The sequence below is a fragment of the Ammospiza nelsoni genome, chromosome 13, assembly GCF_027579445.1.
Source record: "Ammospiza nelsoni isolate bAmmNel1 chromosome 13, bAmmNel1.pri, whole genome shotgun sequence".
Lineage (NCBI taxonomy): Eukaryota > Metazoa > Chordata > Aves > Passeriformes > Passerellidae > Ammospiza > Ammospiza nelsoni.
The window spans coordinates 3099871-3115000 of record NC_080645.1 but is presented as its reverse complement, the minus strand read 5'-3'; the positions used below and the strand labels follow the sequence as shown (position 1 = coordinate 3115000).

The 15130-nt window shown below is 49.6% G+C and overlaps 1 protein-coding gene across 1 annotated transcript in view; it reads right to left on the bottom strand.

Moving 5' to 3' along the window:
• WTIP (WT1 interacting protein) overlaps window positions 1–15130 on the bottom strand; it is an 85800-nt gene that overhangs the window by 24276 nt on the left and 46394 nt on the right. The window contains exon 3 of the mRNA XM_059481671.1: window positions 3052–3119. Within this exon, the coding sequence (XP_059337654.1) occupies window positions 3052–3119 (68 nt within the window). The remainder of the gene's footprint in view (window positions 1–3051; window positions 3120–15130) is intronic.

Here is a 15130-nt window from a genome sequence, read left to right as displayed (position 1 = left end):
TTTTAGCAGCTACAATAGGAAGAAATCCATAAATAATATCCATCCTTCACTAAAATTTTCTGCATTTGTTCCCTTCAAGAGCCATTTCAGCTTTTCTGCCCATCACTGTGCAGGTGCTGCTGACATGCAGCCCCAAAATCACTGGGGACACTCCCAGGGTGCCTGCAGGGGTGACAGGGAAGAAGCAGCTGCAGCCCATGAATGGGATCAGCAGAGGCAGCAGTGGTGACAGAGCTGTGCAGGAGTGACAGCCCGCCCTGGCAAGGGGACAGCCTCTGCTCCAGGCACCAGGGAGGCTCCAGGTGCCACCAGCTCTGTGCCCCACTGACAGGACAGCTTGCTGGGAGGCACAAGAGGGGCTCATCCAGCCCTTGCTGCCTTGGTGGCACCGTGAGGAACAAGGGAACATCGAGCTCTCAGTCTGGGGATCCCTGGAAGGATCACAAGGCACACACAGCCTGTGCTCCCCTGGCTGTCACAGTGCCCCAAGGGACAGCACTGCAGCCCCTGTGCTCCCCTGGCTGTCACAGTGCCCTAAAGGACAGCACTGCACCCCCTGTGCTCCCCTGGCTGTCACAGTGCCCTAAAGGACAGCACTGCAGCCCCTGTGCTCCCCTGGCTGTCACAGTGCCCTAAAGGACAGCACTGCACCCCCTGTGCTCCCCTGGCTGTCACAGTGCCCCAAGGGACAGCACTGCACCCCCTGTGCTCCCCTGGCTGTCACAGTGCCCCAAAGGACAGCACTGCCCCTCCTGCCCCTCCTGCCCACAGCTGCTGAGGCTGCTCTGCTCTCCCACCCTTGCCATGTTTGAAATACCCTGTCCCAGGCTGTGGGGCTGCAGGTGACAGAGCTGTGACCCCACTCCCAGGCCCACAGGAGCCTCTGACTCTCCTGATCGATTCCCAGCCAAACAAAAGCCAAGAAAGAGGCAGGACACCATGCCAGGCTGCATTTTCTTAGCAGCAATACAATTCTAATGCAGTTAGATTGGATCTGTTTACATCCCCAAACTGAAATAATCTTTTTCTTATCCCCCTGCCCTAACTTCTCAAACATTCCACTGCCCTGGGGGCAGCAGGGAATCCTGCTGCACCAAAGGGAGCTGTGCTAAAGAACAGAGTCATGGTGGAGACTGAAATTCTCACTTATACAGAAAAACCATTTCATTTTCTGCTTTGGACTGAAAATGCCTCTTCTTATTCAGGACTGGGTTTCCCAGTGTTCAAGAGGAAGACCTGGGAAGATGAAGTAGTTGAAATAATTTCCTCTTTAATTTTGCAGCCTGATTCCTTTCAATTTTGGGAATGCTTTGTGCTTTCCCTGTTCACAGAACTCTAAAACAGCCAAGGTTGTTTGATTTCATTAGTGATACCACACAATTCCTGGGATTCTTGCAATGACATTTGCTCAGGGGAGCTGAGAGAAGATGCAGCTACTTCCTGAGCAGCAGCAGGATTACCACAGGCAGGGATCACATCAGTCTGGTTTCTTTGCTGACTTACACAGTGTCCCTTCATCTGCTTCTCCCCCATCCCTCTGCTACTGGGATCTGCCAAAACACACCTGGGCTTTTAAATCTGTGCCTTCAGTGTCCCAACAGTTCCCTAACTTGCAGAAACTTTATTCCTATCAGGTCTTTAATCTCAGTTTTCCTGGGAAAATCTCTGCAAATATCTTCCTTCAGAAACCCACTACAGAACATGCCTGAACTAAAGAGTTTTCCCCCCACCCCATGAAAACTGAATGTTCTCCAAAAGATTAAGATTTTTAGATTTCAAATTCTTGTGTTTAGGCTGAAATTACAAGCTAATAACAACAATCATGTCATTAAGTCTGGATGAAAGGTTTTGATCACGGGAAAGTACATTCCAACACAGTTCAAATGAAAAATCTCAAAGGTTTGAGCCCCTCCCTCTCACACTCCATCTCCTCTCCCCTTCCCTGTGCTTCTGCAGAAACACAGTAATGAAAGAACTGAGAAAAGCAAGGAAGAAAAAAGAATTTCCTCTCCAGAATGCAAGCAAAACAAGAACAAGTTTCAATTATAACAAGATACTTATTTTCTGCACAACAGAAAAATTTCTTTTCCAACAGGCTCCAGCTCACAGTAAAGGTGTAACACATGAAAGCAAATATAATTTATATTTTAGGAATTTCCATGATTTTTATACATTGCATTGATGAGAAATGCATTTGTGCACTTTGAACTGCCAGTAACAATTTTATTGTGGGATACACTTTGAATAATTCCTTTGCAAACAGCATGATTATATATTCATTAGAAATGGAAAGTTGTTCTGGAAGACCCAAGCTTCCAAATTAATGGCATTTCAATAAATAAGGTGGCATAAATTCAACATACTGATTGTCCAATTCATCTTCCTCTAAGCTAAAATATATCATTGCTCTCTAATTGCAATTCCCAGCCATGCCATCCTCTTCATCTTCATTCTAAATGGTCTGCACTTATCATATAATTTGTGGTGCACTGCACAATTCTCACCCTTAATTGCATGAATATTTTATTTTTGGAACAACACAGCTCAGCAACAGGCTTCATCTTTCCTTTCCTGCCTGAGTGTCTATTAAAGTAAAGCATTTACAGAAGCTCTGTGAGCAGGGAGAGAGCCTGAGCTGCCCCTCCATGGGCAGCAGCTCCCAAGGCAGCCCCAGAGCCCTGAGCAGAGCAGGGATCAAACTGTGCCCCGACAGAGCAATGCCTGCACAGCCCTGACCCAGCACAGAGCTCTCCCTGCTCTGAGCACTGCCATTCCCCAGGTGTTGGACTTCCAGCTGGAAGAGCCTCTGTGGCTGCAACTCAAGTCCCAGGCCTGAGCAGCTCCAGTGTTTATTCTCACAATTTACACTTTCTTATGGACAGTTCTGTTCTTGGTTTTACAGCCACCACCTCAAACCAAGTAGGCAGTGGCAGATGCTTCCCCATTCCACCACTGCCAGGAGGCCCCACATCATCACCTGTCTCTCAAAGCAAACATAAAATAACAATTTGCCTTAGAAAGAATGAAAAAAATGCCTGAAATCTTACTTACTAGGAAGTCTTCTTCACAGTACACCTTGCCATTGACATTGTAGAATGCTTTTCCTCGTAGTCTTCTCCCTGTTAAAGCACAGGACCATCAGAATTTTGGTTTTCATCCCCAACCCAGGTGTTCAGGGTGCAAAGTGAAAAGCACAGCCCCTGTCCCTGTCCCTGTCTGTGGGGTCTGTTCCTGCCCCTCTCTTCCCTGGAGGGCCCATGCAGAGCCAGGGCTGAGGGTCAGGCTCTTGGCTCTATCTGGCCTGACCAAATCAGGCTCCAAACCTTGCCTTAGGTACCCACTAAATGTTACCTTGGAGTGCAGGTTATGGAACCCAGCTGATAACAATCCCTGAAAAACTTGCAATCCAGGCTTGATTTTTGTCTCTGCAAATTGAGACAATTTTCTTGGCAGGTAAAATCCCAGCAGGCTCACATCCACTGCAATGCACAGCAGCAGTGTTCATCTCCAAAGGACTAAATAAAGGATTCTGCATATGGGTGTTCCTGCCACCCTCAAAAATATCAATAATCAATGCCACAGCAGGTGTCTGCAACACTAAAGCAGCACAAGGCACACATGATGGAGGGAAGGGCAGTAAAATCACACAGAAAACAAGGGGTTTTTGTATTCAAGTTTTGACATTTGCCATTTCATTAGCCCATGTGGAACTCAAAGCCTGTGACAGTCATTAACTGGTGGCTCCCTTTACAGTGAAATGCACAGCAGACTCCAGAGAGCCCCAACAGAAAGGATTCAAAGCAGGAATTCAAGAATTCAATTCAAGAATCACCAAGCACAATCAGTTTGTAGATTCAGCAGATCAGAGCTGCTCTGCTGAAAGCAGTGCTGCTCCACCAGTGTAAAGCCAGAGAGGGAGAAGGGAAGGCACACTCATCCCAGCTCACCTCATTCCCACTCTCCAGGCTCCCAGTGGCCAAAGCTCTGGGAGCTCTGAGAACCCTGGCAGCCCCAGGGACAGCAGCTGTGCCAGCAGTCACACTGGGCAGGGCAGAGAGCGAGAGGAATTCTTGATCCAGGTCACTACCAGGGCTTCTCTCCATGGAATGAGCCTGGATGTGTCCTGCTCCTGCAGCTCCCCAGGAACACCACCCATTTCCATCTCCTGGAGGGTTTGAACAGTACCCATCTCCTGAAGGGTTTGAGCACCACCATCTCCATGGAGGGTTTGAACACCACCCATCTCCATGGAAGGTTTGAACACCACCCATCTCCATGGAGGGTTTGAACAGCACCCATGTCCTGGAGGGTTTGAACATCACCATCTCCATCTCCTGGAGGGTTTGAACAGCACCCATCTCCTGGAGGGTCTGACTCCCAGGGCCAGCACGCTGAGCCAGCTCACAGGGGCAGGAGTTCTCCCCACGGTTTCCATAAACAACTTTGAGGAAAATATGATGAATTTTCAGTGTTTGGAAGAGGCTTTTACGCGTTGCCACTGTGATGTGATCCTGGGAAACAGCATGTGGCACAAAGGAGCTGGGATCTGGGCTGGTGCTTTTGGGAAATCACATGCTGCATGCGGCTGTCTGGTGGTTTCACTGTCGTGGCTGAGGGAAATGCTTCTTTTGTGTGCACATTCTTGGGCTCTGGATCTCATGGGCTGCTGTCTCCATACTGCTGCTAGGTGGAGTCTGCTCTTGTTTGTCTTTCCAGCTGCCTGGTGGCTCTGGTGGGGACCAGGGCCCCGGTGACCTGGGCAATGTGCTCATCCCCTCTGAGAGCCTGAGGTAAAACTGGGCCATGCCTGAGCAAGGCACAGGGCTGGGACAGCAATCAGGGGACCTTGGGACCTCTCTCAACTGATGCAGGAGCAACCACATCTAGATCTTCCCTCCTGCTTGTCAAAGCTGTTTTAAACCTCTCTAGGGAAAGGTAAAGTACATGGAATGAAAGGGAAAAGGGAAAGAGGCCAGAATGGCTTTGTAATGGACTTGTTGTGTCTGTCAGATCCAGGCTTGGCACACGACTTGTCTTTAGCTGGTGGAGATGAAGAGTCCACCCAGAAGAGGATGCCTTGGAAATGGTGGTGCAGCTTTTCCCCCATGCTCACCTGGAGCTGGGTGTTTGCTGCAGGGGACGGAGCACTGCCCTCACCCCAGCACACACACCCATCGTGCTGAGAAAGCTGCAGGGCTGATCTGGGACAAATCCCAGCACTGGCTGCTGGAGGATCTCTGCAGGAGAGCAAGGTGCCAGTGCAGGGGGGCACCAGCATCGCCTGAGCACTGCAGAAAGGGCAGGAGGACCCCAACATCCCACTCTAGCCCAGCCTGCCACTGCTGAGGCTGGTAGGAATGGCACAAATTCTGCTCCTGTCCTTTCCTTGGCACAGCATGGGGCCAGTGGGGTCAGCACTTTCCTGGACTGGGATGGAGTGGGAAGGCTCTGATCCAAACCAAGAAGGCAAAGCCAGTGCTCTGGAGGGTCTCAGACACATCAGGTGTCACCTGCTGTTCCTGGCCCCACTGTGAGTGTCCCCATCAGCCCTGCACTGCTGGGATCCCTGCCCTACCCCTGCCACCACTGCACACACTGCACTCCCAGCACAACACCTTTCAAAGCTGAGGGAAAATACCATTTCCCCCATTTTTCAGCTGAAAAACAACAAGACACCTATTAGGGAACTGACTTGCCTAAACTCATAAAGCAAGCAAGCAGCTTGCCCACATGATAATGACTATTACCAGCAATGATTAATAAGATTGACAGGCCTTTTACCTTACAAGAATTTAATGCAAGGACTGTACAATAATTATCTCATAAACAAGAAACAGCAAGTTATCACTCAAACAACCATGGATGCCTATATTGGCTCCTACATTCTGCACTTCTGAAATAAAGGCAGAAGTGTAAATTCCCCTGTCCTCCAGAAGGGTTGACTGAATGACAGCACTGAACATGCTCAGACACCACCCTCAGAGTGCCTGGGCATCATGAGCAAATTGCAGCCGGGGGGAAGTGCTGGTAACTGCAGCCAGGGGGACAGGAATCCCCAGGAGAGGCAGGGATAGTGCCCCCAGCCCCAGGCAGCAGGGTGGGTGCCACACCTCGATGTTGGGATGTCGGGAGGTTGGACTGGTGGGACGTTGGGATGTTGGGAGGTTGGGATATTGGAATGTTGGCATGTCAGGATATTGGGATGTTGGAATGTTGGGAGGTTGAGACATTGGGATGGTGGGATGTTGGCATGTTGGGATGTTGGGAGGTTGAGACATTAGGATGTTGGGATGTTAGGATGTTGGGAGGTTGGAATGGTGGGATGTTGGAATGGTGGGATGTTGAGATGTTGGCATGTCGGGATGTTGGCATGTTGAGACATTGGGATGTTGGGATGTTGGAATGTTGGGATGTTGGGAGGTTGGGATGCTGGGATGTTGGGATGTTGGAATGTTGGGATGTTGGAATGTTGGGATGTTGGGATGTTGAGACGTTGGGATGCTGGGATGTTGAGAGGTTGGGATGCTGGGACATTGGAACATCGGGATGTTGGAATGTTGGGACATTGGGATGTTGGGATGCCCACCCTGAGCTCCAGGTGCTGGACAAGGGGGCTTCACCTCTCAAGGTCCTGGAGAACTTAGGGCACAGCACCAGCCTGCTCTGTGTAATCTGTTCCTGTCAATGAGGCAGGAATTCTGAGTTAAACCCCCCTGATGTTCCTTGGGCCAGCTGAGCCAAGCACCTGGCCAGCCAGGGCAGGTGACATCACCCTACCACTGGCACACAGGCCATGCTGCTTGGCTTCCCTTTGAATGCCTGTGTCTAGCCAAGCCTGTTACTATTTGCTTTCATAATATTGAAACAAAGAATGTCAAGAGCTTCTGACAGAACTTGATGCAACTTGCTGCTGGCTCATTAGGATGACAATGAGCAGCCCAGGCAGAGTTCACGGGGTGGGGTTTCACAAACCCTGCCCTTGGCTCCTCCTGCTGCATTCCCACCCTGGCTGCCCTGTCAGACCAGTTTGCAGCAGCAGCCGAGCAGGGAATGCACAGGGGCTGTGGGCAGGCTCCTGACACAGCAGCAGCTCCTGGGGGGAAGCCCCTTCTCCCCTGAGTGCTCTCAGCCTTGTTTTCCCAGAGAACACAAAGGTTTTGCACTGCCAGTGACAAAGCAGCAGCAATTCCATTTCCTGGCAGCCCCACCTTGCACCAGGCTAAGGGATTCCACACCTCGGGTGGGAGGCAGAGACCTCACAGACACTCCAGTAAACATTCACAGATAATCTAGCAGATAATTAAATGAAAGCTAGAAATTACTCTATCCCGAGGACTGATCACAACTGGTGATTGCAACCAACATGACAAACAGCCAAAAGAATGCAGGTTTGTGGAACTCTTAAATAAAAATTAAAGCAGAACTCTCTCTAAGTGTTTAACAGTGGTTTGGACATTTAACCAGTTTATAAGTCTCTGTTATTTAAATGTATCAATTACTTCCTGCACAATTTTTATCTCCTATATGTCATAAACTAAAAAAAAAAGGAATAGAGAGCTGCTCCTTTATCAAAGGAACAACTCAAAAACAGCTTGCAAAAGGAAAAATGCCCCCCAGTTGACACAGGCTGTCCACAAGTATTGTCCCCAGTCTCCACCACGCTTTGCTGGGTGGTGAAAGCACACCAGCCAGGAAGCCAAGACAGAGCAAAAACTTTTCTCCAATGCTGTTTCAAATGCTGCCCCAGGACTCTATGGAACAAAATGTGAACGAGCCCAGGTTTTACAGTCCTGGGGACACTGGAAGTGTCCTGCCCCCTCCCCTCTAGTCTGGAAAGCTCTGAGCCCTCTCTGAGCCCTCCCTGAGCTGCTGGCCCTGAGCATGTGCCTGTGGGGAGGTCAGTTTATCAATCACAGCCTGCACTGGGAGATCTCCTGTCTCACACAGGATGGATGCAACCGGATCAGGGGCTGACCCCCCCCGGCCCTGTAAGACAGGAGATAGGAATGTCTCACTGTCACAGCAGGGTTATTAGACCTAATTACTGTTTGCAGCAAGCTTTGAAGTTGAAAAGTGCCAAGCATTATTATAATATTTTAAGCACTTTGATGATTGAAAACACACAAGCCTTTGGTAACCATGATTTAGTAGCACTGTAGAGTAAGCAAGTTCATGTGAGAAGCTGCATTGTCTCCGTGCCTGATGCTGCTCAAACACAAACAGCTCCCCTCTGACATCATGGGAACGCTGCAGCCCCAGCCCTGCCTCCCAGATAATGCCTGCTGCATCCCAGAGATTACAGCGTGCTGGAAAACCCACAGCACAGCACCCCTGACCACCAGCACCCCCAGCAGCCATGGGCCTCTTTAACCTCATGTGGGAAAGGCTCAGTGTGAGAGGGGACAAAGAATGGAGTGACTAATAGAGTCCTGTTAGTTCTAATGTCCCAGCTGTGTGGAACAAGGACACTGTTTTAGCCACAAAATGTAATTAAACCTTCCCATATGGAGTGCAATCCAAGAGTTCAGTGGTAGGTATCAGTGCTAAAGATAGGAAATTCGTTAGAGCAGAGCTAATTAACAGGCTGAACAGCCCAAGTTAACACAGTGGAGTATCACTTCAGAGGCTGCCACTCCTGTTGGCTGTGGCCATGGCTGTGCAGGGAGCTGCAGGAGCAGGCAGCGTGGCTGTCCCTGCCCTGCACAGCTCCAGGGCCCTGCCAGAGCCCCAGCACAGCCATGCCCTGATCCTGCTGGCCAAAGGACACCCAGGAACTCCTGACCTGTCTCACAACAGCCAGACAGATTCACAGCATCCCTCTTTAACAGCTCCTTCTGGAGGAAAAAAAAACCCAATTCATCTCACAATGATTCTCTCTTTGAGATTGTTCCTCCTTCCTGCTTGATGAGCTGTCAGTGCTAAGGCTGATGGGGACATGCAGTGAGATCTCTGTGCTCTGGGAGCTCTGGCCCATGACTTGCTCAGCTTCCTGAGCGTGGCAGCCCGAGCTCTTCATGCCTGGCTGACCAAAGAACTGTGCCTGTTTTAGTTAGCAATATCAAACATGGACCTAATTGCTCGTTAACTGCTTCAGATGCCATCTCTGCAGTGACTGATGTGACACCAGCACCAGGACTTGTCTCATCCCAGCACCTCAAGTGACAGTCTCCCAAAGCTTCAGACCACAGTGACATGTAAATACACACACAAAGGGGATCAATGCACAACATTTGCTCAAATATTTCCCAGCTACCTGAATAGTGAAGGAAAATTCTACTGCCCAAAGCCTGAGCAAGTGGGATGAGACCCAAGGTGGCTCGAGCTGAGCTGAGCAAATGCTTCTGCCTGTCCCCTGCCCCCCTTGCCAGGCTTTCCATCCCTGCTCAGTGAAATGTGAACTCTTACCAGGCCAAACCTGGCTATTGGTTTGCAAAACACCCTGGCTCTTGGTCTGGGGCTCTTGGATTCTGAGCTGCTCTGTGGTGCACCAAAGGCACTTTCCCAGGCCAGGGTCCCCCCAAGGTCCTGCCCACAGCAGCATCCCCATGGGAACCCCTGCCCACCTGGGCACCCCTGGCACACCTGGGCACCCCTGGCACACCTGGGCACCCCTGGCACACCTGCAGCAGTGCCTGTCCCTCTCACCTTGTGACACCCCTGATGATGAGGAACTGGGATACACAGAACTCAAGAGCTGGAGGGCAAGTGGAACCTCCAGAACCCAAACCAATTCTCCACAAACCTCTAGGCTGGACAGATACTATTTCTGAATAGTGGAAGCTAAATTTTAAGTCAGCAGATGAGTCCAGGAGCTGAAACTTCAAGAGAAATACCAAGTTTTACAAAAACAATAAATAATTGAAAACATTAAGTAATAACAAGCCACCCCTGCTACCTCCTCTGCCCAGGCACCTCTGGCTAAAACAGGGGCAGAATTTCCCCCAGGAGAGCTGTTTCCTTTTCAGCAGTAGAGGAGGTCTGCCTGCCTAGGAATTGAAGATGTGCCATAAGAAAACAAGAGCTTCTAATACTTTTTCTTTATTTGTTGCCATTCCTCCTTTACTCACATGTGAGTTTGGGCCTGCAGTTCCCATCCCTCCCTGTGGCTTGCACAGAGCTTTCCTTCCACAGGGCTTCTGCCACTCCACCCACTGTGAGCAGGGCAAACCGAGGCTGCTGTAGCCCCTCAATTACTGTTAATTAAATTTTTCTCCTCGGGCTCCTACAGTGGGCTCACACAAAGCCTCAAGCACAAGCTCTGGTGCCGGGTCCCGTGATGGAGCTGCCACCCCAGCCCCAGCCAGGGTGCCAGAGGGGACTGAGCCCCAGCCCAGCCCCTGGCCTTGGAGAAATTTCCATCCCCCACGGCCCCCTCCCCTCCTCATAATGCTCAGGCTTTGTGAAAGAAGGGGTGAATTTCTAGGGTTTTCAGGGGGTTTAAGATAGGGGAAGAAAAAAAAAAAATCGATGCCAAATTCCTTTGAATAGAAGATACTGCATGTTGGCAGAAGCCACTTTTCACAGACTCCAGCCGTTTGAAATCTGAAACACTAAAAGTGGCTACTGTGGATGTGCTGTATTCTTCTTTTCAAAGCAATCTGGCACACAGTTTTGCTCCCCTGTTCCAGGACCCAATCCTGCATTCCTTTCACGCTCAGACTCCCATTGACTTTAAGGAATGCAGGATTGGATCCTAAATGTGTGCTTTACTCACACAATAGCTCCTCATGGTTACGATCTATTGAGAAAGGCACACTTTAAAAACCATTTGGAATTGCAGGCTCATCCACCAGGCCAGAATGCCTGTAAAGATCTCCCATTATTTCAGGAAAAATGCTCAGTGTCTGGACTGCACACACACACACTCTCACACGTTTTCCTGGTTTCAAGCTGCAGGCACAGCTTAGCTTGAGATGCATCAAAATATTTTGAGCACTGACCTGATAGCTCCTAAAGAAACCACGTGTAATTTTAGTTTTTTTTTTTTTTAAAAAAAGCAAAACTCCAGGGAAAGAAAAAAAAAAAAAAAAGCGCCACCAAAGCAAACATGTAAGCAGCTGAATTTTAAGGTCGGTTTTTCAGAGAACTTTTGTAAAAGCCTCTAAAGACCTGCACTGGCTAAGACAAAACAGAGCCTTGCACTGCTATTTTTGAGGATGCTGTATATTGAGTTACAAGGCTATTACCATGCAAATCTCAAATGTACAAGCTTTTTACTCGGCCATAAACACAAAACAGTATACATTGTCCTTTCAGAAGAAAAGGTTTGCTGCTAAAATAGCAGAAGCCCTACGTAAATAACCAACATTCTTTCTGCCTGAGGTCACTGACTTGGCCTATTCAATTCCAGGCTAGTCTGGGATTTGACAATCTAAGCAGGGGAGAGGCCCTTTCCTTTTTTTCAAAAGAATGCTGGGATTTTATTTGAAATTTAAACTCTTGCAAACAAAAGGTGGCATCGTATGTTGGAGGCCTATGAAGGTGGAGTACAGGATGTGTATTGTTTTCTCCCTTTACATAGGTTCTTTCAGGAAAGAGTATTCAGAGTCTGTGAACAAATTTTAATAAAATATTATCATCAGGTAGGCAGACATGGCAAGATATGAACACTTTAAAGAGATTAGGAGATTCAATTTCAAGAAATATTGATGCAGAAAAAGCATAAAAAATTGTTTAAAACTTTAAAATTTTAATTTAAAATAAATTATTTTCAAATTAATAATTGGAAACCATTATCTAGTTTAAGCCTCTACACTAATTCATATTTGTACACCAAAACTGAGCTTTTCAGCGTGAATTACCCGTGGCTACACAGTCAGCATTCATTCTCCCTGTCCCTCTCGTGGCCCTGCCCTGGGAGGCAGATGGCAGTTCACTGTTTCTCCTCCCAGTTACCGGTGCCCAGCCCTTACTGGGGCTCTCACAAAAGCACACTCGGGTGCCACACAATGATCATCCATCTCCCTCTGGGCTGTTCTCCAGGCTGTGCTGTGCCCCTGCCCCTCTGGCTGTGCCTGCTGGGCTCACGGCTGTGCCCACCCATAAAACCCAGCACCCATCACTGACCTGGCTGCAGCCCGAGGCAAACTCCACACCCTGCTCTGCAGCTTACCTCAGCCTGCCACGATGCCCAAGTTAAAAACATCATTCTCTTCCCTGGGATTTTGGCCCGTGGAAGCCTGGAAGGGAAAGCTCTGTGCCAGGTAGGGGCTCCTCTGCTGCATCCAGCCCTGCAAACAACCCTGCATCCCAGCACCCAGCCCTGCATCCCAGCATCCAGCCCTGCATCCAGCCCTGCATCCCAGCATCCAGCCCTGCAACCAACTCTGCATCCCAGCATCCAGCCCTGCAACCAACTCTGCATCCCAGCATCCAACCCTGCATCCCTCCCTGCATCCAACCCTGCATCCAGCCCTGCAAACAACCCTGCATCCCAGCATCCAGCCCTGCATCCAGTCCTGCATCCCAGCATCCAGCCCTGCATCCCTGCATCCAGCCCTGCAACCAACTCTGCATCCCAGCATCCAACCCAGCATCCAGCCCTGCATCCCTCCCTGCATCCAGCCCTGCATCCAGCCCTGCATCCCTCCCTGCATCCAACCTGCATCCAACCCTGCATCCCTGCACTGCACATCTGCTGGGATGGGCCCAGCACAGCCCCCAGTGGCTGCTAGACACAGAGGCACACACTGAGTTATGGAGGGCACACTCTGGGCTGTGCAGGGCACACTCTGAGTTATGGAGGGCACACTCTGAGCTGTGCAGGGCACACTCTGAGCTGTGCAGGGCACACACTGAGTTATGGAGGGCACACTCTGAGCTGTGGAGGGCACACTCTGGGCTGTGCAGGGCACACTCTGAGCTGTGCAGGGCACACTCTGGGCTGTGGAGGGCACACTCTGAGTTATGGAGGGCACACTCTGAGTTATGGAGGGCACACTCTGAGCTGTGCAGGGCACACTCTGGGCTGTGCAGGGCACACTCTGAGTTATGGAGGGCACACTCTGAGCTGTGGAGGGCACACTCTGAGCTGTGGAGGGCACACTCTGAGCTGTGCAGGGCACACTGAGATGTGCAGGGCACACTCTGAGCTGTGCAGGGCACACTGAGATGTGCAGGGCACACTCTGAGCTATGGAGGGCACATTTCTGCCCCAGCCTCGCTGCATGCCTGCAGCTGTCAGCCTCCAGCAGGATTATGTGCATAGATAGCCAATATCTTTTGTTACCTTGCAGGAAAACCCCACCTTTCTTGGCAGGCTATCCACAATCTCCGTGCCATGTTTACTCTAGTGTGGAATTCTCTCTTCCTTTCTGTCTCCTCCTACTCCTGGGTCAGGTTATTTAACTGAAAGGTTGCTTAAAGCTGCAGGGACAAGAAGCTCTCTGACCTCTGGCACTCTGGCAAAGCGTTCCTGTGCAGACTGTGTTATAAACTTAGCAGATACTTTCAAGCTTCCATATAATTTGCTAAAGTTTAAATTGGCAGATGTTTCCTTTCTCTCCCACTTACATATTTATTTTATCCCATACCACCCATCAATTTCAGGGTTAACACATAAATTATTTCCACAGAGCTCTAACAGAAGAACTTATGCTGAAAAAGGGTTTGCAAAAACATAAGCCAAGTATATATTTAAAATCAGAAATACAACTGCCTGCATTGATCTAACAGCTACTTTGCATCTGTATATTAACATATGTCTTAAAATATATTACTTAACAAGCCAGCAAGGGGCAACACAAGAAAATGTAAAATAAAGCTCCAAGTGTACTTCGATTTTATGTTTTTCCCCCCAGGGCTGGGTTTACAAACACAAAAAAAACCCCACCAAACCATGAGAGGCCTCCCCAGCACTCAACAAGTTGTGAGGGCAGGGGGTGTAGCTCTTAGCCCAAGGTAGTTTCCACTGTGGGAAGCTTTCACCATTCCATCACAGCCTCTTGCTCCTTATCAGCAAAGAATTCCACATTTCCAGCTGCTGCCTGTAAGCCAGGACTTAAAGGAGCACTTGTGTTATCACACTGTCCCAGGGTCCAAGAGCCAGCCCACTCCAGGGCACAGTGAATCCCTCCCCAAGGTGCAGCCCACTCCATCCTGAGCCCTCCAGGCAGGACAGAGCCATCAGCCTCCAGCAGGAACCACCACATGTCAGCCACAAGGATCCCTCTGTCCTGGCGTCATCCTGGCTCCAGCTCTGGCCAGGAGTGGAGTTCCCTGGGAAGGAGCAGACAGGGCCCACACAGCTCCAGTGTTCCCAGGAATCACCTCTGAGCCTCCAGCAGCAGCACTTCAGGCCTTCCTGCACCACAGGTTGCATCATAACTATTATGTTTAATAGCCTCACTGGGCCAATTCTTCTCAAATTTGTCTAATTTCTCTATGAGATCATTTATGTTTCTGGCCCCTAAGCAGTCCCTGTGGCAGAGCCCCACAATTTCACTGCGCATTGTAGGAACTGTTCCCTTTTTTTGTTTTGAACCTCTGCTGATCTCAAGCTTCTGTTGCATCCTAGAGAACATAGCTGCCTCTGCAGTCATCACCACCAGACTAAAGAGCTCTGTAAGTCAAAATCCGAAACTTCAGCTGCACCTCAGTATGAATGGGATGCACATCTCAGCACAAGTGGTGTTTTTACCTAGCAGCATCCTGAGACTCTGCTCAGGTCCTCCTTGTACAGCACAGGCGTGGGGACACACAAATGGAACAGAGTCCCTGAATCAGAGTTCACACTGTGGGATGTCCCTGAGGGGAACAGGAACCTCCTGAGCTCTGCATTGCCCCAAGGTCCTGAGCAGCCTTTGTGAGGGGTGAGCTGCTGAGAAACACAACAGGAGGCAATTCCTATGGAAATACATCCAAAAGAAGATGCTACTCTATTCCAATAGGACTAAAGGAAGAAGAGAAGGAAGAAGAAAAAAAGGATGTTTGGTCCTAAGTGTCATGTGGACATTGAGAGCAGGGCAAGAACCCACTGGAGGCTCCACCTGACAGCCAGGAAAGGCTGGGTGAGGTTGCTGGACTGTGGGTACTCAGTCTGGCTCTCACCTACATATTTTCTTAAGAGATTAAGTAGATGATTTCCAGCCTTATTTTCCCAAGTGCATACATTCTGCTTTGTTAAATAACT